General features: G+C 44.1%; 1 protein-coding gene across 2 annotated transcripts in view; it reads right to left on the reverse strand.

Annotated features, from left to right (window-relative positions):
• PLPPR3 (phospholipid phosphatase related 3) overlaps positions 1-25,361 on the reverse strand; it is a 479,615-nt gene that overhangs the window by 103,109 nt on the left and 351,145 nt on the right. For both annotated transcript variants that reach the window (XM_077254403.1, XM_077254393.1), the window contains one exon: positions 24,146-24,341. In XM_077254403.1, coding sequence (XP_077110518.1) covers positions 24,146-24,341 — 196 coding nt within the window. The remainder of the gene's footprint in view (positions 1-24,145; positions 24,342-25,361) is intronic.

Genomic DNA, 25,361 nt, shown 5'->3' on the forward strand with positions numbered 1-25,361 from the left:
TTCAGGCGCCTGGCGGTCTCAAGATAAATCAAATTTTTGTGGTCAGTCAATACCACCACCTGATGTCTGGCCCCCTCGAGCCAATGGCGCCACTCCTCAAACGCCCACTTCATGGCCAAAAGCTCCCGATTCCCAACATCATAATTCCGCTCAGCGGGCGAAAATTTACGGGAAAAGAAGGCACAAGGCCTCATCACGGCGCAGTCAGAACTTTTCTGCGACAACACTGCCCCAGCTCCGATCTCAGAAGCGTCGACCTCAACCTGAAAAGGAAGAGTCACATCAGGCTGACGCAACACAGGGGCAGAAGAAAAACAGCGCTTAAGCTCCTGAAAGGCCTCCACAGCATCAGGGGACCAATTAGCAACATCAGCACCCTGTCTAGTCAAATCGGTCAATGGCTTAACGACATCCGAAAAACCAGAAATAAATCGACGATAAAAGTTGGCAAAGCCCAAAAATTTCTGAAGACTTTTAAGAGAAGAGGGCTGCGTCCAATCACAAATAGCTTGAACCTTGACAGGATCCATCTCAATGGAAGAGGGAGAAAAAATATATCCCAAAAAGGAAATTCTCTGAACCCCAAAAACGCACTTAGAACCCTTGACACACAGAGAATTAGACCGCAAAACCTGAAAAACCCTCTTAACTTGCCGGACATGAGAGTCCCAGTCATCCGAAAAAATCAGAATATCATCCAGATACACCATCATAAATTTATCCAAAAAATCGCGGAAAATATCATGCATAAAGGACTGGAAGACTGAAGGGGCATTAGAAAGACCAAAAGGCATCACCAAATACTCAAAGTGGCCCTCGGGCGTATTAAATGCGGTTTTCCACTCATCCCCCTGCCTGATCCGCACCAAATTATACGCCCCACGGAGATCAATCTTAGAGAACCACTTGGCCCCCTTTATGCGAGCAAACAAATCAGTCAGCAACGGCAATGGGTATTGATATTTAACCGTGATTTTATTCAAAAGCCGATAATCAATACATGGTCTCAAAGAGCCGTCTTTTTTTGACACAAAGAAAAAACCGGCTCCTAAGGGAGATGACGATGGACGAATATGTCCCTTTTCCAAGGACTCCTTTATATATTCTCGCATAGCAGTATGTTCAGGCACAGACAGATTAAATAAACGACCCTTTGGGTATTTACTACCCGGAATTAAATCTATAGCACAATCGCACTCACGGTGCGGAGGTAGTGAACCCAGCTTGGGTTCTTCAAAGACGTCACGATAATCAGACAGGAACTCAGGGATTTCAGAGGGAATAGATGATGAAATGGACACCAAAGGTACGTCCCCATGAGTCCCCTTACATCCCCAGCTCAACACAGACATAGCTCTCCAGTCAAGGACTGGGTTGTGAGACTGCAGCCATGGCAATCCCAGCACCAAATCATCATGTAGATTATACAGCACCAGAAAACGAATAGTCTCCTGGTGATCCGGATTAATACACATAGTCACTTGTGTCCAGTATTGTGGTTTATTATTAGCCAATGGGGTGGAGTCAATCCCCTTCAGAGGAATAAGAGTTTCCAAAGGCTCTAAATCAAACCCACAACGATTGGCAAAGGACCAATCCATAAGACTCAAAGCGGCGCCAGAGTCGATATAGGCGTCAGTAGTAATAGATGACAAAGAGCAAATCAGGGTCACAGACAAAATAAATTTAGACTGTAAAGTGCCAATGGAAACGGATTTATCAAGCTTTTTAGTACGCTTAGAGCATGCTGATATAACATGAGTAGAATCCCCACAATAGAAACACAACCCATTTTTCCGTCTAAAATTCTGCCGCTCGCTTCTGGACAGAATTCTATCACACTGCATGCTTTCTGGCGTCTTCTCAGTGGACACCGCCAGATGGTGCACTGGTTTGCGCTCCCGCAGACGCCTATCGATCTGAATGGCCATTGTCATGGACTCATTCAGACCCGCAGGCACAGGGAACCCCACCATAACATCCTTAATGGCATCAGAGAGACCCTCTCTGAAAGTAGCCGCCAAGGCACACTCATTCCACTGAGTAAGCACAGACCATTTACGGAATCTTTGGCAGTAAATTTCCGCTTCATCTTGCCCCTGCGATAGGGACATCAAAGTTTTTTCTGCCTGAAGTTCCAAATGAGGTTCCTCATACAGCAAGCCCAAGGCCAAAAAAAACGCATCCACATTGCGCAACACAGGATCCCCTGGTGCCAATGCAAAAGCCCAGTCTTGAGGGTCGCCCCGGAGCAAGGAAATCACAATCCCAACCTGCTGTGCAGGGTCTCCAGCAGAACGAGATTTCAGGGACAAAAATAACTTACAATTATTTCTAAAATTCTGAAAGCTAGATCTATTCCCTGAGAAGAATTCCGGCAAAGGAATTCTCGGCTCTGATACCGGAGCATGAACAACAAAATCTTGCAAACTTTGTACTTTCGTGGCGAGATTATTCAAACCTGCAGTTACACTCTGTAGATCCATTATAGACAGGTGAACATAGAGCCATTCAAAGATTAGAAGGAGAGAGAAAAAAAAGAAAGACTGCAGCATAGACAGACTGGCAAGTGATCCAATTAAGAGCACAGAGAAAAAAAAAAAAAAAAAAACTCTCAGCAGACTTCTTATTTCTCTCCTTTCTCAGCCAAGGATTTTAACCCTTTAGTGGGCCGGTCAAACTGTCATGATCTCCATGGCCAGAGAACTAGCATAAGCCTCTATAGGAACAAGCTCTTGGAAGATGTAACTATACTGACCATGAACTAAACCTACCGCATCATCTAGAAGTAGCCAGGTAGCATGTCCTACTTTTTATCCCTATATGCCCAGCGCCGGCCGGAGAACTAAATAATGCTAGCAGAGGGAAATATAAGACCTGACTCACCTCTAGAGAAATGCCCAAAAAAAGGAGACAGAGGCCCCCCACATATATTGGCGGTGATTTTAGAAGAAATAACAAACGCAGCAGGAAAATAGTTTTAGCAAATTTGAGGTCCGCTTTCTAGATAGCAGAAGACAGAAAGCATACTTTCATGGTCAGTAGAAAACCCTAACAAAACACATCCAGAAATTACTTTAGGACTCTGGCATTAACTCATAATACCAGAGTGGCAATTCCTGATCAACAAGAGCTTTCCAGACACAGTAACGAAACTGCAGCTGTGAACTGGAACCAAAATACAAAAACAAAACATGGACGAATGTCCAACTTATCTAGTAGATGTCTGGGAGCAGGAACAAGCACAGAGAGGCTTCTGATAACATTGTTGACCGGCAAGCATCTAACAGAGAAGCCAGGTTATATAGCGACACCCAGATCTAATCAGAACAGGTGAACAGGGAAGATGATGTCACAAGTTCAATTCCACCAGTAGCCACCGGGGGAGCCCAGAATCCAAATTCACAACACACTGCACCACCAGGTTAAAGGTGTGAGCCAGGCAAGGAATGTGTTTCAGTTGGGAAAGGGCTATGGCAGCCATGAAATTCCTTCCGTTATCACTCACTACCTTGCCTGCCTCAAGATGTACAGTGCCCAGCCATGACTGAGTTTCTTTCTGCAAGAACTCGGACAGAACTTCCACGGTGTGTCTGTTGTCACCCAAACACTTCATTGCCAATACAGCCTGCTGACGCTTGCCACTAGCTGTCCCATAATGGCACACCTGGTGTGCAACAGTGGCAGCTGCGGATGGAGTGGATGTGCGACTGCGGTCTGTGGACGAGCTCTCGCTTCTGCAGGAGGACGAGTAAGAGGAGGAGGGGGGGCGAACGCCTACAGCCAACTCTTTCCTTGACCGTGGGCTAGGCAGAACTGTCCCAATATTGCTGGCCCCTGTGGACACAGCATCCACCACATTCACCCAGTGTGCTGTGATGGACACGTAACGTCCCCCTGGCCATGCCTACTGGTCCATGCATCTGTTGTCAGGTGCACCTTTGTAGTCACAGACTGCCTGAGTGCATGGACGATGCGGTCTTTAACATGCTGTTGGAGGGCTGGGATGGCTTTTCTAGAAAAGAAGTGTCGACTGGGTAGCTCGTAGCGTGGTACAGCGTAGTCCATCAGCGCTTTGAAAGCTTCGCTTTCAACTAACCGGTAGGGCATCATCTCTAATGAGATTAGTCTAGCAATGTGGGCGTTCAAACCCTGTGTACGCGGATGCGAGGATGAGTACTTCCTTTTCCTAACGAGAGTCTCATGAAGGGTGAGCTGGACTGGAGAGCTGCATACGGTGGAACTAGCGGGGGTGCCGGTGGACATGGGTGACTGAGAGAGGGTTGGAGATGGTATTCTTGCCGATGCCCTACATGCAGTGTTTCCTACTACTAACCTGGTGATTCCCTGACTGCTTTGGCCTGGCGATGAAAGCTGCACAGATACTGCAGGTGGTGCGGGAAATGGTGGGCTTACAGGGAGGGAAGGGATGTAGCGTTGCTGACTAGCTTCATTGGCCGAGGGTGCTGCAACCTTTAGGGACGTTTGGTAGTTAGTCCAGGCTTGCAAATGCATGGTGGATAAATGTCTATGCATGCAACTTGTATTTAGACTTTTAAGATTCTGACCTCTGCTTAAGGTAGTTGAACATTTTTGACAGATGACTTTGCGCTGATCATTTGGATGTTGTTTAAAAAAATGCCAGACTGCACTCTTTCTACTATCGGATACCTTTTCAGGCATTGCAGACTGAGCTTCTTTAACCGGATGGCCACGCTGTCCTCCAACTGGTTTTGGTTTTGCCAAGCGTTTTTGGCCAGATACGGGCCCGGCAGATGGAACCTGTTGTGATGTTGATGCCTGCTGTGGCTCCTCCTCCTCCGCTTCAGAACTACTGCCGCCTGCACTCTGTTCCCCCAATGGCTGCCAATCGGGGTCAACAACTGGGTCATCTATGACCCCCTCTTCTATGTCGTGTGCAACTTCGTCTGTGTCACCGTGTAAGCCGGTGGTATAGCGTTCGTGACGGGGCACCATAGTCTCCGCTGGTTTTGATTCTGCCTCAGTACACTGCGAGGGCAATGTTCTGGTCTGAGTCAAAGGAACAGCATAGTAATCTGGCTGTGGCTGTGCATCTGTGCACCATGTCCAATTCAACTTCTAATGGGCATGGCCTGTTAACTGTTTCACTGTCTAACCCAGGAACGGTATGTGTAAAGAGCTCCATGGAGTAACCTGTTGTGTCGACTGACACATCCTTCACTGTTGTTCTGGGTGAAGGACACAAGGAAGCGACTTGTTCCTGACCGGGAGCATCCACTGACGATGCACTGCTCTGACATTTGGCACTTTCCGAGGAGGAGGCGAAAGAGCTAGAGGCAGAGTCAGCAATGAAAGCCAATACTTATTCCTCCTGCTCCGGCTTCAAAAGTGGTTTTCCTACTCCCAGTAAAAAGAGCGTTCGAGGCCTTGTGTAGCCAGACGACGAACCTGGCTCAACAACTCGAGACTTAGGTGCTGTACTGCTTTTACCACGACCACCTGATGCTCCACCACCACTACCATCATTACCAGCTGACAATGACCGCCCACGGCCACGACCTCTTCCACTAGACTTCCTCATTGTTTGCAAAACGTAACCAAAGTAACGGTATTTGTTACTGTAAAACAACTTATAAGGTGAACTCAAACTTCTGTAGGATTTATATATACCTTTATAGGTGCCTGACACTGAAAGGAAAATCAGGCCCAATGTTACACACTAGGTTTTCTGTGCCCCAATAATTTGAGACAGATGGCACACACAGGACCGGCACTCAAGCAGAAATGCCAATCTTAATCTCCCACTATTTTTTATTTTACAGGGAGAATTTACCAAAAAAAAACAAAAAGGCCCAGTATTACACACTGGTTTTCGGTGGCACACAAGGAGAGACAGATGCCACACACAGCACTGGCACAGAGGCAGACTTGCCAATCTTTATCTCCCACTATTAATAATTTTTTTTACAGGGACAATTTAACAAAAAAAAAAAATGGCCCAGTATTACACACTGGTTTTCGGTGGCACACAAGGAGAGACAGATGCCACACACAGCACTGGCACAGAGGCAGACTTGCCAATCTTTATCTCCCACTATTAATTATTTTTTTACAGGGAGAATTTACCAAAAAAAAGGCCCAATATTACACACTGGTTTTCGGTGGCACACAAGGAGAGACAGATGCCACACACAGCACTGGCACAGAGGCAGACTTGCCAATCTTTATCTCCCTGCAGTAATTTCAGAAAAGTATGGCAGGCAGCTATAAAAAGGACTGCTGCACACAAAACTGTGGACAAACAAACAAGATATCTGTGCAGAAAGGAAGGAACAACAGGATTTGTGCTTTGAAAAAAGCAGTTGGTTTGCACAGCGGCGTACACACACAGCAACGCAGCTATCAGGGAGCCTTCTAGGGCAGCCCAATGAGCTACAGCGCTGAGGAAAAAAAAATGTAGCTTCCACTGTCCTGAAAACAAAAGGTGGTGTTGGACAGTGGAAATCGCTACAGCACAAGCGGTTTGGGGGTGAATGTACCCTGCCTAACGCTCTCCCTGCTTCTGACGAAGCGGCAGCAACCTCTCCCTACGCTCAGATCAGCAGCAGTAAGATGGCGGTCGGCGGGAACGCCCCTTTATAGCCCCTGTGACGCCGCAGAAAGCAAGCCAATCACTGCAATGCCCTTCTCTAAGATGGTGGGGACTGAGATCTATGTCATCACGCTGCCCACACTCTGCGTCCACCTTCATTGGCTGAGAAATGGCGCTTTTAGCGTCATTGAAATGCGACTTTGGCGCGAAAGTCGCGTACCGCATGGCCGACCCCACACAGGGATCGGGTCGGGTTTCATGAGACGCCGACTTTGCCAAAAGTCGGCGACTTATGAAAATGAACGATCCGTTTCGCTCAACCCTAGTCAAAATGTTTATTGCTATGTCTGCTCAGTATGCCCATACCAAACTTGCACAGATCAAACTAAAATCTTTCTGTGATACGTATGAAAGACTGATAAATGCATATCCAACACCTGCCATTATCGCGGAACTATATGATTTTAAACTAAATCATGCATGTGTGCATACACCCCCTGTGAATTTAAATAAATTATTATTATTATTATTATTTATTTATATAGCACCATTAATTCCATGGTGCAGTACATGAGAAAGGGGTTACATACAGAGTTATTGATATCATTTACAGTAAACAGGTTTACAGTGACACACTGGTACAGAGGGGAGAGGACCCTGTCCTTGCGGACTTACATTCTATGGGATAGTGGGGAAGAGACAGAAGGTAGAGGTGAGGCGGCGGTGGCTCTGGCGGTGGTGAGGCGGCGGCTCGGTTATTGTAGGCTCTAGGCTTTCCTGAAGAGATGGGTTTTCAGGTTCCGTCTGAAGGATCCGAGGGTGGTGGATAATCGGACGTGTTGAGGCATGGAATTCCAGAGGATGGGGGATATTCGGGAGAAATCTTGGAGGCGATTGTGTGAGGAACGAATAAGTGTGGAGGAGAGTAGGAGGTCTTGGGATGAACGAAGATTACGTGAGGGAAGATAGTGGGAGATTAGTTCAGAGATATAGGGAGGGGACAGGATGTGGATGGCTTTGTAGATCAGTGTTAGTAGTTTGAACTGGATTCGTTGGGGGATTGGGAGCCAGTGGAGGGATTTGCAGAGGGGAGAAGCAGGGGAGTAGCGAGGAGAGAGGTGGATTAGGCGGGCAGCAGAGTTGAGGACAGACTGGAGTGGTGCAAGAGAGTTAGCGGGGAGGCCACAGAGGAGGGTGTTGCAGTAATCGAGGCGGGAGATGATGAGAGCATGCACAAGAGTTTTGGTAGATTGTGGACTGAGGAAGGAACGGATTCTGGCAATATTTTTGAGTTGGAGGCGACAGGAGGTGGCAAGAGCTTGGACGTGAGGTTTTAAGGACAGGGCAGAGTCAAGAGTTACTCCAAGGCAGTGGATTTTATCTAAATCCATGTGACTAAGCTTGGTTGGCTATGGGTTGAAAAAATTAAGTAAAATAATGCCGCAAAGATTTGTAGAGCAAGAATCATTAAGAAGGCTCTACAGATGTTGACTAGTTCCAGAAGATCGCAAGCAGCAAGAGGGGGGCGAAATACAGTTTGCAGCGCAATAACTACACAATACCTCCAGAGGCGGTTACATGATTCAACTCCGCTTTTACACATCCAAGACAATCCTGGAGGTGTCAACACCTACTAAAGCAGAACAGCGGATTTATCGGCCCTCTTTTAGGTTTTGCAATTCCAATAATGACAAGTCTGCTCACAGGAAAATAATGGAGCATACAGAGAAAATGTATCTAGTCCCCAAACAGGAGCTAGACAAACTAAGACACACTACTACAGATAACATACGCGAAAGTGTTATTCGTCGCCTTGATGGTGAAATTAGCGCCATTTTACAACGTCGTGACATTCCTGATGATGTGAAAATTAAAATGTATAGCTCCGTGCTACAGCGCTACTTGGTACATACGCGGCACAGCTCAAAAGAACTAACAGCTTTAAATCTCGTTAGCACTCCTGATCAGCAACAATTGTCAAATACCGACTCTGATAAAAATCAAGAGGTCGCTGAAATTGTCAGCCATATAAACCAAAGATATAAAAAGAATGCTGAATTTTTACTGCAGAATAAAAATGTTAATTGTACCTGTGATACTATTTACTTATTTATTTTGTAAGAAGTGTGTTGATGTATGTTAATTGTACTATTTAATGTTTTTGCTTTTTTATATTCTGTAAGAATTTTTATATTATTGAAAGGTCTTTGAGCTGTATTTATTTTACAACAATAAAACCTTTTAAACTTTTACAATATCATGTCTTTGCTTTTTTATAAACGTATAAAACACACCGCTTCGTACTTGCCGGTGTTGTAACATGGCCATATACATAATATGCCCATACAATAAGCGTGGTGTTATAAACCACGTGTAAAAATGAGAATCACAGTATCAAATAAATACATGTATAGGATATAAAATTATATAAACGACATGGTGTGTTATAAAACACATATAAAATGAAATAATATTAGCCTGACAAGCGAAATCACTGCTCTGTACAGCCACAAAATTGTAATTTATACAATAGCAACATTATCAAAATCAAAATTAAATAATCAAAATTAAATGTTTTGATAATACATCTAGCAACATACACGGAGCCTAGTGTGTTATAAAACATATAAAATAAGAATACCAGTATCAAATAATGCTGCAGAAACACTATTATTTTGCACTATGTGATCATTGGGAATAAAATACATTGGTCTGATTACAGCAGCAAACTCATATCAACTGCATATAAAATGAAAATCTAATATGATATAAAAGCGATGTATCAAATACTGTGATAACAATATCAAACACTATCAAAAGAGGGAAGCACCCAAATACACTGACAGGGAGGGGAGGGGTTACACACTTTTGATACACTTTGATAGGGGCGGGGCAGCTGTCAAATTGAGTTTGACGAGTGATACTACTGATTCTCTACTACTGATATTGCCCCCCCCAGCTTAAAAATAGCAATCCCTCAGCCACCCCAGAAAAGGCGCATCTATTAGACGTGCCAATTCTGGTGCTTTTCCCGGATCTTCCCACCTGCCCCGTGGTGGTGGCAATTGGGGTAATAAATATAAATAAAGAAATACTTGGCACTCTGGAGATCTTATTTGCAAGATTAGAAATTGATTTTATTCGGTGCATCCAGCTCAATATTTAAACGTTTTCGGTCTATACAAAAAGACCTTCATCAGAAACAGTTGTGAGTACTGAAATATATATACAAAAACAAAGAAAAAAGTTTTTTAGACAACATTCATGATGCACAGCGTAAACAGAAATATGATACATTCCGTTAAATCATGACATTCTGCTCAAAAAACATGATAAGTGACAGACAGCAAATGTGACGGTCTGAGCGAATCCGGCCTGGAGTTATGTGAGCCGTGAATCTTATTCCGGAGATGCTAGAGGTTGTAAACGTGTTAAAGAAGAAACAATTATTTAGGGTGAAGTGAATATGTCCAGGTTGTTACCATGCGAAAAGTGGAGCACGGATTGATAAAACACACCAAAAGCATACAGGTTACAGGGTGGCCTCCCCAGAGACGGGGACGTACGGTAATAGTGCACAGTGAGCTGCCTAAAGCAAAGAAAATAGAGACATAAATACACAAGATGATGCCATAGTATAGACGTGATACAGGGTGATGGGGCATAAATCCCCACGGGCTATGCCGTAATGCCAATCAATCTATGGTGTGACCACCAGATCCCCGGACTCCCAGCCACTATGTCTGTAAATGCAGCTACACAGAAATATAGAACTAAGCCCCCTGAGGACCTGCGACAAATACCTGGAGACCACAATATGTATGTGTGGAACCACACAGGGGTCAAACGTCAGCTGGGGAGCGGGAGCGCAAGGCGCCTAAGAGACACAAAAGGGGTGCACATGAAAGATACAACACTAGGACTCATACGTCCAGTTCAGTAAAAATAATCCTGGTAACCAATCCAGTACCTTTTTTCTTTGTTTTTGTATATATATTTCAGTACTCACAACTGTTTCTGATGAAGGTCTTTTTGTATAGACTGAAAACATTTAAATATTGAGCTGGATGCACCGAATAAAATCAATTTCTAATCTTGCAAATAAGATCTCCAGAGTGCCAAGTGTTGTGATTCGGTTCGTGGGCTCCCCCGGTGGTCTCTTGTGGTACTGGTGTCCTGCAAGCTTTGCCTTCTCAGTTCACCTGTTCCTATCAGGATGTGGGAGTATCCTATTTAACCTTGCTCCTCAGTCATTCTAATGCTGGCCATCAATGTATCCAGAGTGATTCTGTTGCATGTTCCTGCTCCCAGTTTTCTGCTCGGCTAAGTTGGACACTTTAGTCCTTAAGTCTATTTTTGTATGTTTTGTCCAGTTTGCACTTATGTGAATCTCTGCAGCTGGAAGCTCTTGTTGGGCTGAAATTACCACTCCAGTGGCATGAGTTGTCACATGAGTTAAGGTAATTTCAGGATGGTGTTTTGAAGGGTTTTGCAGCTGACCGCGAAGTCCTCTGTTGTATCTTTCTGCTATTTAGTTAGCGGGCCTCTCTGTGCTAAATCTGCTTTCATACTACGTGTGTCTTTTCATCTGCTCTCACCGTTATTATATGTGGGGGGCTGCTATCTCCTGTGGGGACATTCTCTGGAGGCAAGCCAGGACTGTGTTTTCTTCTACCAGGGGTAGTTAGTTCTCCGGCTGGCGCGCGGCATCTAGAGACAACGCAGGAATGCCCCCTGGCTACTTCTAGTGTGGTGTGTAGGTTTAGCATCGCGGTCAGCTCTAGTTTCCATCACCCGAGAGCTTGTCCGTTTATTCTATGCTTCTGATGTTTCCTTGCCATTGGAAACCATAACAGTATGGCCAGCCCAAATGTTTAATCTATAGGCTGAAGCAGGAGAGAAAAGGAACTGTGTGAAACCTTTTTTTTTTTTTTTCCTTCCGCTGAAGTTGCACTCCAGCTCTAATTGCAGTCTCCTGTTTTCCTCTCCTCTTAACCCCTGAATGGCTCAGACTTTATCTGTTGAAATATGGATCCCCAGAGTCTGGCTACCAATTTGAATAATCTTGCCTCTAAAGTTCAGAATATACAAGATTTTTTGTTACATGCTCCTCGGTCTGAACCTAAAATTCCTATACCGGAGTTTTTTTCTGGAGATCGATCTTGTTTTCTAAATTTTAAATACAATTGTAAATTGTTTCTTTCGCTGAGATCTCGTTCTGCTGGAGATCCTGCCCAGCAAGTAAAAATTGTTATTTCTTTACTGCGGGGTGACCCCCAAAATTGGGCATTTTCATTGGCACCAGGGGATCCTGCGTTGCTCAATGTGGATGCGTTTTGTCTGGCTTTGGGGTTGCTTTATGAGGAACCAAATTTGGAGATTCAGGCTGAGAAAGCCCTAATAGCCCTCTCTCAGAGGCAAGATGAAGCCGAAATATATTGCCAAAAATTTCGAAAATGGTCTGTGCTTACTCAGTGGAATGAGTGCGCTCTGGCGGCAATTTTCAGAGACGGTCTCTCTGATGCCGTAAAAGACGTCATGGTGGGGTTTCCTGCGCCTACTGGTCTGAATGAGTCCATGACAATGGCAATTCAGATTGATCGGCGTTTACGGGAACGTAAACCTGTGCACCAGTTGGCGGTGTCTTCTGAAGAGGCACCACAGAGTATGCAATGTGATAGCTTTCTGTCCAGAAGCGAACGACAGATTTATAGGCGCAAAAATCATTTGTGCTTCTATTGTGGAAATTCTACTCATGTTATATCAGCATGCTCTAAACGAACAAAGAAAGTTGATAAATCCTCTGCTATTGGCACTTTGCAGTCCAAGTTTATTTTGTCTGTAACTCTAATTTGTTCGTTATCTTCTATTGTTGCGGATGCGTATGTGGATTCTGGCGCCGCTTTGAGTCTTATGGATTGGTCCTTTGCCAGGCGCTGTGGGTTTGATCTAGAGCCTCTGGAAGTTCCTATACCTTTAAAGGGTATTGATTCTACACCATTGGCTAGTAATAAACCACAATACTGGACACAAGTGACTATGCGTATGACTCCAGACCATCAAGAGGTGATTCGCTTCCTTGTACTGTATAATCTACATGATGTGTTGGTGCTGGGATTGCCATGGTTGCAAACTCATAACCCAGTCCTTGACTGGAAAACAATGTCTGTACTAAGCTGGGGATGTCAGGGAAATCATGGGGACACATCTTTGGTCTCCATTGCTTCATCTATTCCCTCTGAAATTCCTGAGTTTTTGTCTGATTATCGTGAGGTTTTTGAGGAATCTACTCTTAATTCTCTTCCTCCTCACAGAGATTGCGATTGCGCCATAGATTTGATCCCTGGCAGTAAATTTCCTAAGGGTCGTCTATTCAATCTGTCTGTACCTGAACATGCTGCCATGCGAGAGTATATTAGGGAGTCCTTGGAAAAGGGACATATTCGTCCTTCTTCGTCTCCTCTTGGAGCGGGGTTCTTTTTCGTAGCTAAAAGCGATGGTTCTTTGAGACCTTGTATTGATTATAGACTCTTGAATAAGATCACAGTCAAGTATCAGTATCCTTTGCCATTGCTGACAGATTTATTTGCTCGCATTGAGGGGGCGAAGTGGTTCTCTAAGATTGATCTTCGCGGTGCGTATAATTTGGTGCGAATTAAGCAGGGGGATGAGTGGAAAACCGCATTTAATACGCCCGAGGGCCATTTTGAGTATTTGGTGATGCCTTTTGGTCTGTCAAATGCCCCTTCGGTCTTTCAGTCTTTTATGCACAATATTTTCCGTGAATATCTGGATAAATTTATGATTGTGTATTTGGACGATATCTTGATTTTTTCGGATGACTGGGAATCTCATGTTCAACAAGTTAGGAGGGTTTTTCAGGTTCTGCGGACCAATTCTCTGTTTGTTAAAGGTTCAAAGTGTGTTTTTGGGGTTCAGAAGATTTCTTTTTTGGGGTACATTTTTTCCCCCTCTTCTATTGAGATGGATCCTGTGAAGGTTCGGGCTATTTGTGACTGGACGCAACCGACTTCTCTTAAGGGCCTTCAGAAATTTTTGGGCTTTGCTAACTTTTATCGTCGATTCATAACTGGTTTTTCTAGCGTTGTCAGGCCTTTGACTGATTTGACTAAAAAGGGTGCTGATGTTGCAGATTGGTCTCCTGCTGCTGTGGAGGCCTTTCGGGAGCTTAAGCGCCGTTTTTCTTCTGCTCCGGTGTTGTGCCAGCCTGATGTTTCTCTTCCTTTTCAGGTGGAAGTTGATGCTTCCGAGATCGGAGCGGGGGCGGTTTTGTCGCAGAAAAGTTCAGATTGTTCAGTGATGAGACCTTGTGCGTTCTTTTCTCGAAAATTTTCGCCCGCCGAGCGAAATTATGACGTCGGTAATCGGGAGCTTTTGGCGATGAAGTGGGCATTCGAGGAGTGGCGTCATTGGCTTGAGGGTGCTAAACATCAGGTGGTGGTCTTGACTGATCACAAAAATTTGATTTATCTTGAGTCGGCCAGACGTCTGAATCCTAGACAGGCGCGCTGGTCGTTGTTTTTCTCCCGGTTTAATTTTGTGGTTTCGTATCTGCCAGGTACTAAAAATGTGAAGGCGGATGCCCTTTCTAGGAGTTTTGAACCTGATTCCCCTGGTGATTCTAAACCTACGGGTATACTTAAGGATGGGGTGATATTGTCTGCTGTCTTCCCAGACCTGCGACGTGCTTTACAAGAGTTTCAGGCGGATCGGCCTAATCGTTGTCCGCCTGGTAGATTGTTTGTGCCGGATGAGTGGACCAATAGAGTCATCTCGGAGGTTCATTCTTCTGCGTTGGCAGGTCATCCGGGAATTTTTGGTACCAGAGATTTGGTGGCTAGGTCCTTCTGGTGGCCTTCCCTGTCTCGGGACGTGCGTACTTTTGTGCAGTCTTGCGATGTTTGTGCTCGGGCCAAGCCTTGTTGTTCTCGGGCTAGTGGGTTGTTGTTGCCCTTGCCTGTTCCTAAGAGGCCTTGGACACACATCTCTATGGATTTTATTTCTGATCTCCCTGTTTCTCAGAAGATGTCCGTCATTTGGGTGGTGTGTGACCGCTTTTCTAAGATGGTTCATTTGGTGCCCTTGCCCAAGCTGCCTTCCTCATCTGAGTTGGTGCCCCTGTTTTTTCAGAATGTGGTTCGGCTGCATGGTATTCCGGAGAATATCGTTTCCGACAGGGGATCCCAGTTTGTGTCCAGATTTTGGCGGGCGTTTTGTGCCAGGATGGGCATTGATTTGTCTTTTTCGTCTGCATTTCATCCCCAGACAAATGGCCAGACGGAACGTACTAATCAGACCTTGGAGACTTATTTGAGGTGTTTCGTGTCTGCTGATCAGGATGACTGGGTCTCCTTTTTGCCGTTGGCTGAGTTTGCCCTTAATAATCGGGCCAGTTCTGCCACTTTGGTCTCCCCTTTCTTTTGCATTTCAGGGTTCCATCCTCGTTTTTCATCTGGTCAGGTGGAGTCTTCGGATTGTCCTGGAGTGGATACCATGGTGGATAGGTTGCATCGTATTTGGGGGCAGGTGGTGGACAATTTGGAGTTGTCCCAGGAGAAGACTCAACGTTTTGCTAATCGCCATCGTCGTGTTGGTCCTCGTCTTCGTGTTGGGGACTTGGTGTGGTTGTCCTCCCGTTTTGTCCCTATGAGGGTCTCTTCTCCTAAGTTTAAGCCTCGGTTCATCGGTCCTTATAAGATTTTGGAAATTCTTAACACTGTGTCTTTTCGTTTGGACCTCCCAGCATCCTTTGCTATCCATAATGTCTTCCATCGGTCATTATTGCGGAGGTATGAGGTACCACTTGTGCCTTTTGTTGAGCCTCCTGCTCCTGTGCTGGTTGAGGGTGAATTGGAGTACGTGGTGGAGAAAATCTTGGACTCCCGTGTTTCCAGACGGAGACTTCAATATCTGGTGAAATGGAAGGGCTACGGTCAAGAGGATAATTCTTGGGTTACAGCTTCTGATGTTCATGCTTCTGATTTGGTCCGTGCCTTTCATAGGGCTCATCCAGATCGCCCTGGTGGTTCTTGTGAGGGTTCGGTGCCCTCTCCTTAAGGGGGGGGTACTGTTGTGATTCGGTTCGTGGGCTCCCCCGGTGGTCTCTTGTGGTACTGGTGTCCTGCAAGCTTTGCCTTCTCAGTTCACCTGTTCCTATCAGGATGTGGGAGTATCCTATTTAACCTTGCTCCTCAGTCATTCTAATGCTGGCCATCAATGTATCCAGAGTGATTCTGTTGCATGTTCCTGCTCCCAGTTTTCTGCTCAGCTAAGTTGGACACTTTAGTCCTTAAGTCTATTTTTGTATGTTTTGTCCAGTTTGCACTTATGTGAATCTCTGCAGCTGGAAGCTCTTGTTGGGCTGAAATTACCACTCCAGTGGCATGAGTTGTCACATGAGTTAAGGTAATTTCAGGATGGTGTTTTGAAGGGTTTTGCAGCTGACCGCGAAGTCCTCTGTTGTATCTTTCTGCTATTTAGTTAGCGGGCCTCTCTGTGCTAAATCTGCTTTCATACTACGTGTGTCTTTTCATCTGCTCTCACCGTTATTATATGTGGGGGGCTGCTATCTCCTGTGGGGATATTCTCAGGAGGCAAGCCAGGACTGTGTTTTCTTCTACCAGGGGTAGTTAGTTCTCCGGCTGGCGCGCGGCATCTAGAGACAACGCAGGAATGCCCCCTGGCTACTTCTAGTGTGGTGTGTAGGTTTAGCATCGCGGTCAGCTCTAGTTTCCATCACCCGAGAGCTTGTCCGTTTATTCTATGCTTCTGATGTTTCCTTGCCATTGGAAACCATAACAGCCAAGTATTTCTTATTTATGCTTGATGGGTTGGATACCTGACTTGTGCACCTCCAACAAGCCTTGAGTGCCGTGGTTATTATTACTACATGTTGTATCCTTACACGAGCACCCCTGACGGTGTCTGAAACCTTCTCCTTCAACGCAGCAGAAGCGGCGGAAATTCTCTCCAAAGTAACCGCACCTAGCGATTTTCTCCAAATTCCGACCAAAGAACTTAAGAACCGCGACTTGGAACGTGAGTCCAGAAGAGCGGTTAACCTAGAGTTACACATTGTTACGATAGCTGAGTACCTCCGAGTCCAGAGGATCCCACGGGGCTTACGGGTCCCCCTTCAACCAACCTTCTTCAGGGAAGAAAAAGAGTACTGTGCGAAATTTGAACACATTTTGAACAAATGCTCAGCAGACCTTATGACCCTAACTCTCTCCTATCTTCAAAAAAACCTGGACACGGTGAACACCCAAATAAATGCCATCGAAACCCAACTAACCGGTACTATGCCACAGGAAGAGTTCCAGGAGCTCAAGACAAAGAATCAAGAACAACTGCGGCTACACAGATTAGAAGTAGAAAAGAGAAAAAGATCAAAGTTTCTACGGGACACCGAGGACTACCTACAGAACAGAATCTACCAGTGGCGGGATACTCGGCATTTCACCAGACGGCACAGCTCAATAAGCTCTTCTGGTTCTACCAACAGCAGGCCCGGGACCTCAAACTCTGCTTCTTTTTTAGGGAACAACCGCGGCCGCCAAAAAGGAAAATGAGGCGGGGGGGCCAGTGCCACCGGGGAATCCAGAAACCAGATGGTGACACGCTCACAGGTAAGGACCTCCCACTGGTAGTCAACATTTCGTCCAAAAATTTGGACACACACCAACTGGCCGTCCTCCAAAAGGGTTTATCCTTTTGTCCGATGTACAAGTTCAATTCATTTGAACTCAGCATGGACCTACAAAGGTTCTACTGGAACCTCAGACTACGCGTCCATTTCTCAGCACAACCTCCGGTGTTGAATCCTGCTAGGCAGGACAAAACTTTACTGGAACTCCACAACCTGGGGCTTCGGAACCATAGCCTCTATATGCCACCACGGTCCGATCCTCCAGTGGAAACCTTTGTTTCCCTTGTTGAGAGAGACATCCACATACTGACTCGGAAAATGGACCAGGGGAAATTTCAGTTCCAGACCAATCTCTCGTCTTCAGAAAGACTATCATTGGAGCAACTATCGTCCGATAAATCTTTAATAATTAAACCTGCAGATAAGGGTGGGGCCACGGTAGTGATGGATAGGACTGACTATCTTGAGGAGGTGTATAGACAACTAGGGGACACCATGGTGTATAAAATAATACCACACAACCCTGTGAATCGATTGGTGCAGAAAATTGCACCAATTATTGATTTCCATTTTCAAGCAGGCACAATTGACAGTAAAATGAGGGATTTCCTCATTAAAAAGGACCCCATCACCCCCATATTTTATTTTCCTCCCAAGATACATAAAAGATTAGTTAAACCTCCTGGCCGGCCCATTGTCTCCCTAACTGACTCGGTCCTTTCACCGTTATCGATAGTGCTAGAAAAAATCCTCACGCCACTTGTCAAAACCACTCGCTCTTTCCTTCTGGACACCAATGAATTCATTCAAGTCATTAGATCTCTGGATCCCATATCCCCCTCCTCCTTCCTGATCACGTGGGATGTCAATAGCCTCTACACGTCGATCATTCATGAAAAAGGCTTAGCAGCTACTGACAGACTCTTGATTGATAATAAGATTGACATCAAAATCCGACATTTCTGTGCCGACCTTTTGGGCCTGGTACTCAAAGATAATTACTTCATGTTTCAGGACACTTTTTATGCCCAATTACAAGGCACAGCAATGGGCGCGAACGTAGCGCCTCCCTACGCTATATCGTACATGGCGGCCTTTGAGAATGATTACGTATACAATCACCCTTTGTTCACAACCCACTGCAGGGTATGGCGGAGGTACATCGATGACATTTTTTGCATTTGGGACGGGCCTCTTGAGTAACTAGTGGCATTTGACCAACATATCAACAGCATTTGGCCTGAACTCGGTTTTTCCATGCAACATGACATGTCCAGATTCAGTTTTTTAGACACCCTAATCTACAAGGAGAGAGGGGGCCTTTTGTCAATCGATTTGTTTACCAAACCAACGGACCGCAATGGCCTCCTACATTTCACCAGTTGCCATCCACCCTCTATAAAAAACTCTATTCCCAAATCCCAATTTCACAGGGTTGATAGGATTGTCTCTGATGATAGTGTTAAAAAAACCAGACTCACCGAGATGGAACATAAGTTCACTGATAGGGGATACCCTCAGGGGATCCTGACGGAGGCTAAACGGAACATATCAGTAAGCAAACCCAAGGATGGCCGCAAGAGAATCCCCTTTGTTTCCACGTTTCACCCATTCTCAAGCCTTGTACAGTCTACCATTAGGAGACATTGGGGTATCCTAACAAAAAGTTACCCTAACATTCCAGAATTCAAAGTGCCTTTCATGTCATATTTCAAGCGAGCTAGGAACATCAAGGATAGATTGGTCAATGCGGACATTGGCTCAAGTACTACTGTCCCCAAACAAGCTTTCTTACAGACCCAGACACAAGGCACGTTCCCTTGCCTTAATTGCCTGCAGTGCAGCAACGTCCAGAAGGGCCCATCAGTCTCTCACCCCCAAACGGGCAAAGCCATCCCCATTAAAGGTTTTTTTACCTGTGAGTCCACATATGTAGTCTATGTTATCAAATGCCCTTGCGGCCTGGCATATGTAGGGGAGACCACACAGACAGTGAGAGATAGAGTGGCCCAACACAAATCCAAGATTCGTTGCAATAAAACACACCTCCACCTTCCATACCATTTTTTTGTAAAAAACCATAACATTTCCCAACTCCGTTTCCAGGTTTTAGAACAGGTAGACATCCCTAGAAGAGGCCAAAATCGCATCAGTATGCTCCAAAGGAGGGAAACATACTGGATTTATATAATACAGACTTTAGAGCCCAAAGGATTAAATAGGGACTATGACGTCTCAGCTTTCTTGTAACATGTTGTACACGTGTAATGGTCCTTCGAGGTGATATCAGCACCTTATTGGATTTATATTGTATTACATTATCTGATTTTTAACTGTTTTGTTATACTCTCTTTCTTCACAGAACCGCTAATTGCACCACTCGCACTGAGCACCTTACAGGGTATAGTATGCACTTTTATGCCATTATTATATAGAGTGTTAACTAGTTCTCTATATAACTGGTGTGACCACTTTGCAGGAACCTGTGACTGGTGTCACCGATTCCACCGCCAATGTATGCATTGTCCATTTTCTATGTCCTCAGGTCATCCCATACCCCCACTGGTCGTTTCTGCACACAGCCTCTACCCCCATAGACGCAGCGGCCCCACCCCCTCAGCTCTCTGCGCAGGCGCCACCTTCTTTAGTGTTCTGCCCGACTGTTCCTTAAGCCCGGCTTCTGCGCATGCGCGGCTCCTCCGATCATGTGGCCCGATGACGCTCAGGGTCAGGTGACGTATCTGCGGCGCGCACTTAAACCCGGAAGTGCCGCCCTCCGCCAGCAGCCCCGGGAGCGTCTCTATCCCTGCAGCACGGCGTTCGTGGTCTTAGGTACAGCAGCATTCTGTCCGGTTCTATGATCATCCTTGCCCTTCTTCTAGCACCTCCCTGGATCTGGTAACTTACAGGCTATGTTTTTTCCACAGCGCTCTTGCCCCTGCGAGTATTTCACTTCCCTACAGCGCTGTTCTCGTTTATCGCCACATCTATTAAGGTACTGGATTGGTTACCAGGATTATTTTTACTGAACTGGACGTATGAGTCCTAGTGTTGTATCTTTCATGTGCACCCCTATTGTGTCTCTTAGGCGCCTTGCGCTCCCGCTCCCCAGCTGACGTTTGACCCCTGTGTGGTTCCATACATACATATTGTGGTCTCCAGGTATTTGTCGCAGGTCCTCAGGGGGCTTAGTTCTATATTTCTGTGTAGCTGCATTTACAGACATAGTGGCTGGGAGTCCGGGGATCTGGTGGTCACACCATAGATTGATTGGCATTACGGCATAGCCCGTGGGGATTTATGCCCCATCACCCTGTATCACGTCTATACTATGGCATCATCTTGTGTATTTATGTCTCTATTTTCTTTGTTTTAGGCAGCTCACTGTGCACTATTACTGTACGTCCCCGTCTCTGGGGAGGCCACCCTGTAACCTGTATCCTTTTGGTGTGTTTTATCAATCAGTGCTCCACTTTTCGCATGGTAACAACCTGGACATATTCACTTCACCCTAAATAATTGTTTCTTCTTTAACACGTTTACAACCTCTAGCATCTCCGGAATAAGATTCACGGCTCACATAACTCCAGGCCGGATTCGCTCAGACCGTCACATTTGCTGTCTGTCACTTATCATGTTTTTTGAGCAGAATGTCATGATTTAACGGAATGTATCATATTTCTGTTTATGCTGTGCATCATGAATGTTGTCTAAAAAACTTTTTTCTTTGTTTTTGTATATATATTTCAGTACTCACAACTGTTTCTGATGAAGGTCTTTTTGTATAGACCGAAAACATTTAAATATTGAGCTGGATGCACCGAATAAAATCAATTTCTAATCTTGCAAATAAGATCTCCAGAGTGCCAAGTATTTCTTATTTATGCTTGATGGGTTGGATAACTGACTTGTGCACCTCCAACAAGCCTTGAGTGCCGTGGTTATTATTACTGGCAAGAGGGGTAATGTTTGTGAGGTTGATGTCACCTATGTATTGTCCAGTGACATCAAGCCCACGGCTTAGTAATGGAGTGGTGTCTACAAGACGCTTATCCATTACTAATCCTATAGTCATATTGTAAATAAACACATAGCTAGAATAAAGTCCTTTATTTGCAATAAGGAGACAAACAGGTTTACTTTTTTATTTAAAAACAACAAAAACAGTTATTATACTCACCTAACACCCATTCCATTGAAGCCTTCATCCTATGTAAAAAAACAAACAAAACAAAAAGAAAAAACAACCATATCCCTCACCTTTCTAACACTCTGTCCCATGCTGTAATTCACATATGCGATAAATGGTTTTCAACCTAGACAGTGTCAAGATGTGACTGTCCAGGCTGAAAACCATGGGAGACTGAGCTCAGTGACTAGCGGTGATGTCATAGAGGTGACATCATATCGCAGGTCACTGTGGCTGCGTTCCCAGCCATGCTAATGGACTGTGGTGACCTCAGTGAGATCACCACTAGCACCATGACAAAAAGTCTCCCCTGAAGAAGCCACATATGTCGGTGGTGATATGTGTGCGGTTTGCTGCTCCTCATTTACTTGTATTCGCTTGCATGGCCTTACCTGCCGTCTTTTCATTTTATCATCAGCAGATTGGATTTACAACCACTTCATTTGGATGCAAAACATTTCCTGCATTATTTTGCTATGCTTCCTTTATTGTCTTTTTTGTGATCTGATTCAGCATTGCCATCTCTCCATACTGCATACACTCATGCACTTTATATCCAAACTATTAGCATGTCTTTAACACATTGAATTTACTGTTCTACATTATCATGTGTTTCATGTCTCTCATTGCTGCTATTTTAGGTGCTACACTGCAAGCATGATGCTGTGAACATTGACCGATATTAGGACAGGCTGTTTAGATATTTAAGTTTGTTATTACTTCCAGCTTGATATACTTTATTTTGCAGAGTATCTGAGCCTTGTCATTTCAATGTTTCAGCTTTGACTAATATTGAGGGCCACGTATGAATTATTCATTAATAGCGACATATGCTTTTGGAGATCCCTCTCCTATTTTTACATTTACTATTTGGTGGTGCCCTCTTTTCCTCTAAATCTGGGAGCTCGGTGAATTTACCACTGTTCACAGTGAGAAATTTCTCACTATGAACTCACTGAGCTCAGCACTGCATTGTAAGACTTTTTCTCAGAACCCGAACCAAATTTTTTTTCATTGTTCGACCAAACCTGCTGGACCCGAACATCCAGGGGTACACCAACCACTAATCACCTGGTGATAAAACCTTCAGTGTAAGTAAACAAGAGCACGCAGCCTGACATGTGTCACATAGTTGAATTCAGAGTTTTAACTCCTACCTCATGCTTTCCTCAGATTACATAGAAAAAACCTGCTGACAGATTTCATTGAAAAATATGTCTCCATTTTTCTCTATTAGGCTCCTCAACAACTAAGGGTCGCCTCACAGTTTACGAAGCACTGATGTATACTCCAGCTCTTGTTCTGCCCGCCATACTGTATTGTCTAGTTTACCTTTAGACCATATATATGTATGGTATGTGTATATATGGTGGGTTTATACAGCAGGCATATGTACAACCATTTATAAGCATCTTTTAGTTGCCAGCATTCGACATGTATGAATTTTCAGACTGAATATTCTCTCGTCATTTCAATTCAGATTTTCACTGTCATAACTTGCTAGCACAACATTTGTGATAAAATAGCATTGTGTTTGGGTTGTGACTGAAATATATTTTTTGATCATCAGATCGTTTTTGTTCCTTGATTACAAAACTAACTTGTATTTTTTAAAAATATGTAGTCACTCCATAAAAATGCTCAGTCCAGTCTTTGATGACCCTGGATACTTTCTGATCGTGATGGTGATGATCTGTATAATTGGACAATTAATTGGGGAAAATATATTTCCCAGTTTTTTCTGATAGTGTTAACTGTGGATTTTTTGTTGCTAGGATACAAAGCATGGTTGCTTAGTAACTGTTGACATATATCTATCTGGTGAATTGAGTAGTACATATGAAAATATTTCTCCTGGATACAATATAATATGATACACTCACCAACAATGAAATTGCAAAAACAAGAAGGAAAAGTCATGGAATTGTGGAAATCACAGTATTGATACATATGATAATGATATGCAAATGATGGAAAAAATTGAAACTAAATTTTCAAAAGCTCTACTTACACAGTATCTAATATGAGGGCCACATGCCAAAATGCACACACTTGCATGCCTTGGCAAGCTATCAGTGAGGTTATTAGTGGTTGTCTGAGGAATATTCTGCCATGTTGATTGTATCTGGGCACATAAATAATCAAGACCCATAGCTGGCAGCTTTTTTGCATTTGTCAACCAATTATGTCCAAATGTGCTAGATGGGAACAAAGTTTAGAGACACTGCAAGCTATGGTAGCACGTTTAATCTACATAGGATGCTCAAAGGATGAACAACAAATGGTCTGACGTTGGTCATGTTGAATAACAGCTCCTGGGACACTTTAGAGACATTGTCATTGGTCGACAATTGCAAAAGGAGCTGCCTGCAGTGGAACTAGATTATTTATGTGCCCAAGTGCATTAAGCGTGGCAGAACATTCCTCAGACAACCAGTAATAATCTGATTGATAGCAGCCAAGGTGTGTAAGTGCAGGTATTTTGCATGTGGCACTTATTCTCAATACTGAATAAATCAAGATGTTTTGAAAATGTTGTTCCTATTAACATGTCCATTAATCTTGTGCCTTCTATAGTACCACAAATTTTCCTTCTTGGTGCTGCTATTTACTTGTTGAGGATTGTATATATAGTCTTGGATAATAATAGTAACATTGACATTGCGTTAACATAAAAACTTCTGATTGTTTTGTACAGTTCCACATTACTTACCTTGCTGACAAAATGGCGTGATGGTCGTTACCAGTGCAGATATCTTGAGTGATATAAGGATTTGTAGCACAGGAAGTACCAAAGCGGGTATAGTTAGGTTTACAGACAGTGAGGAAGAAAGGAGCATGGTAACCTGTTGCAAGCTGAATGACATCAGTGACCAATGCAGTGGCACACAATCCAAACACATGGACACCTATGTAAAAGGACAGAGCTCTTTAAAGTATGTTTTCTCTTCAAAGTCATATTGAGTACACTATACAGTTTAAAAATATATACATTTTTATAATATATAGAAAATATATTTAAGTATGCAAGGTTAGAATGCTTTCAGCAAAAGAGAAATTTTCAGAATAGCATCAAAGCACCATTTCTTCTAGGTCCACTGGCACACAGTTTTTGAAGGAACTCTGCAGAGAGATCTCTCCAAACATCTTAAAGAACCACAAATTTGTGGCTGTCCTAAGGAAGGAGTCAGATGGACTCTGAAAGGAGTTGACATTACTTATTCATGATATCCTTGGATCATGATTATATCAGAAGCTCATATCATAAATCCACTCTACCCTGGTATCTCTCTAAAAATGCTTGTGAATAATGCAGCAGTTGACATTTTTCACTTAACAGATGGTTGTGTCTTACACTACCGTATCAGGTGAGTTTACACCTGTTTTATCCTTAACAATTTACTTGGATAAAACCCTATTGCGCTTTGCATTTTTTTAAATTTTGTTTTGAGCTGATGGCACAACTGGAGATCTTCCAATATCAAAGAGAAGTAAGCATAGAGTCTTTTACCTGCTGCACTAAGTTTCCTGGGCTGACCAGGTGTTCTCAATGCTGAGAAATACAGGCAGCTACTTCTCCATCATGTAATACCATAAGGGAAGCATCCAATTTTTTTCTGCAGCAGGATAATGGCCCCAAGCACACAATGTGATTAAGGCTGGAGTCACACTTACCGTATAACAAAAAAATTGGTCCGATTTTGATGGCCGAGAATCGCACAAATGTTCCCCGAACAGTGATCCGTATGTAATCCGTTTGCAATGAGAGGATGCGATTTCCTCACATCTAGTAACAGTGTGACATCCATATGGCATCCGTATGCAATGCGATTCTAACATGAGCTTTTACATACAGCAGTTCTCTCTATGTAAAAGCTCATGTTAAAATCGCATTGTTAAACACTACTGTAAACATTGTTTTATTACCA

The sequence above is a fragment of the Ranitomeya variabilis genome, chromosome 1 (genome assembly GCF_051348905.1).
Source record: "Ranitomeya variabilis isolate aRanVar5 chromosome 1, aRanVar5.hap1, whole genome shotgun sequence".
NCBI classification, from domain to species: Eukaryota; Metazoa; Chordata; class Amphibia; order Anura; family Dendrobatidae; genus Ranitomeya; species Ranitomeya variabilis.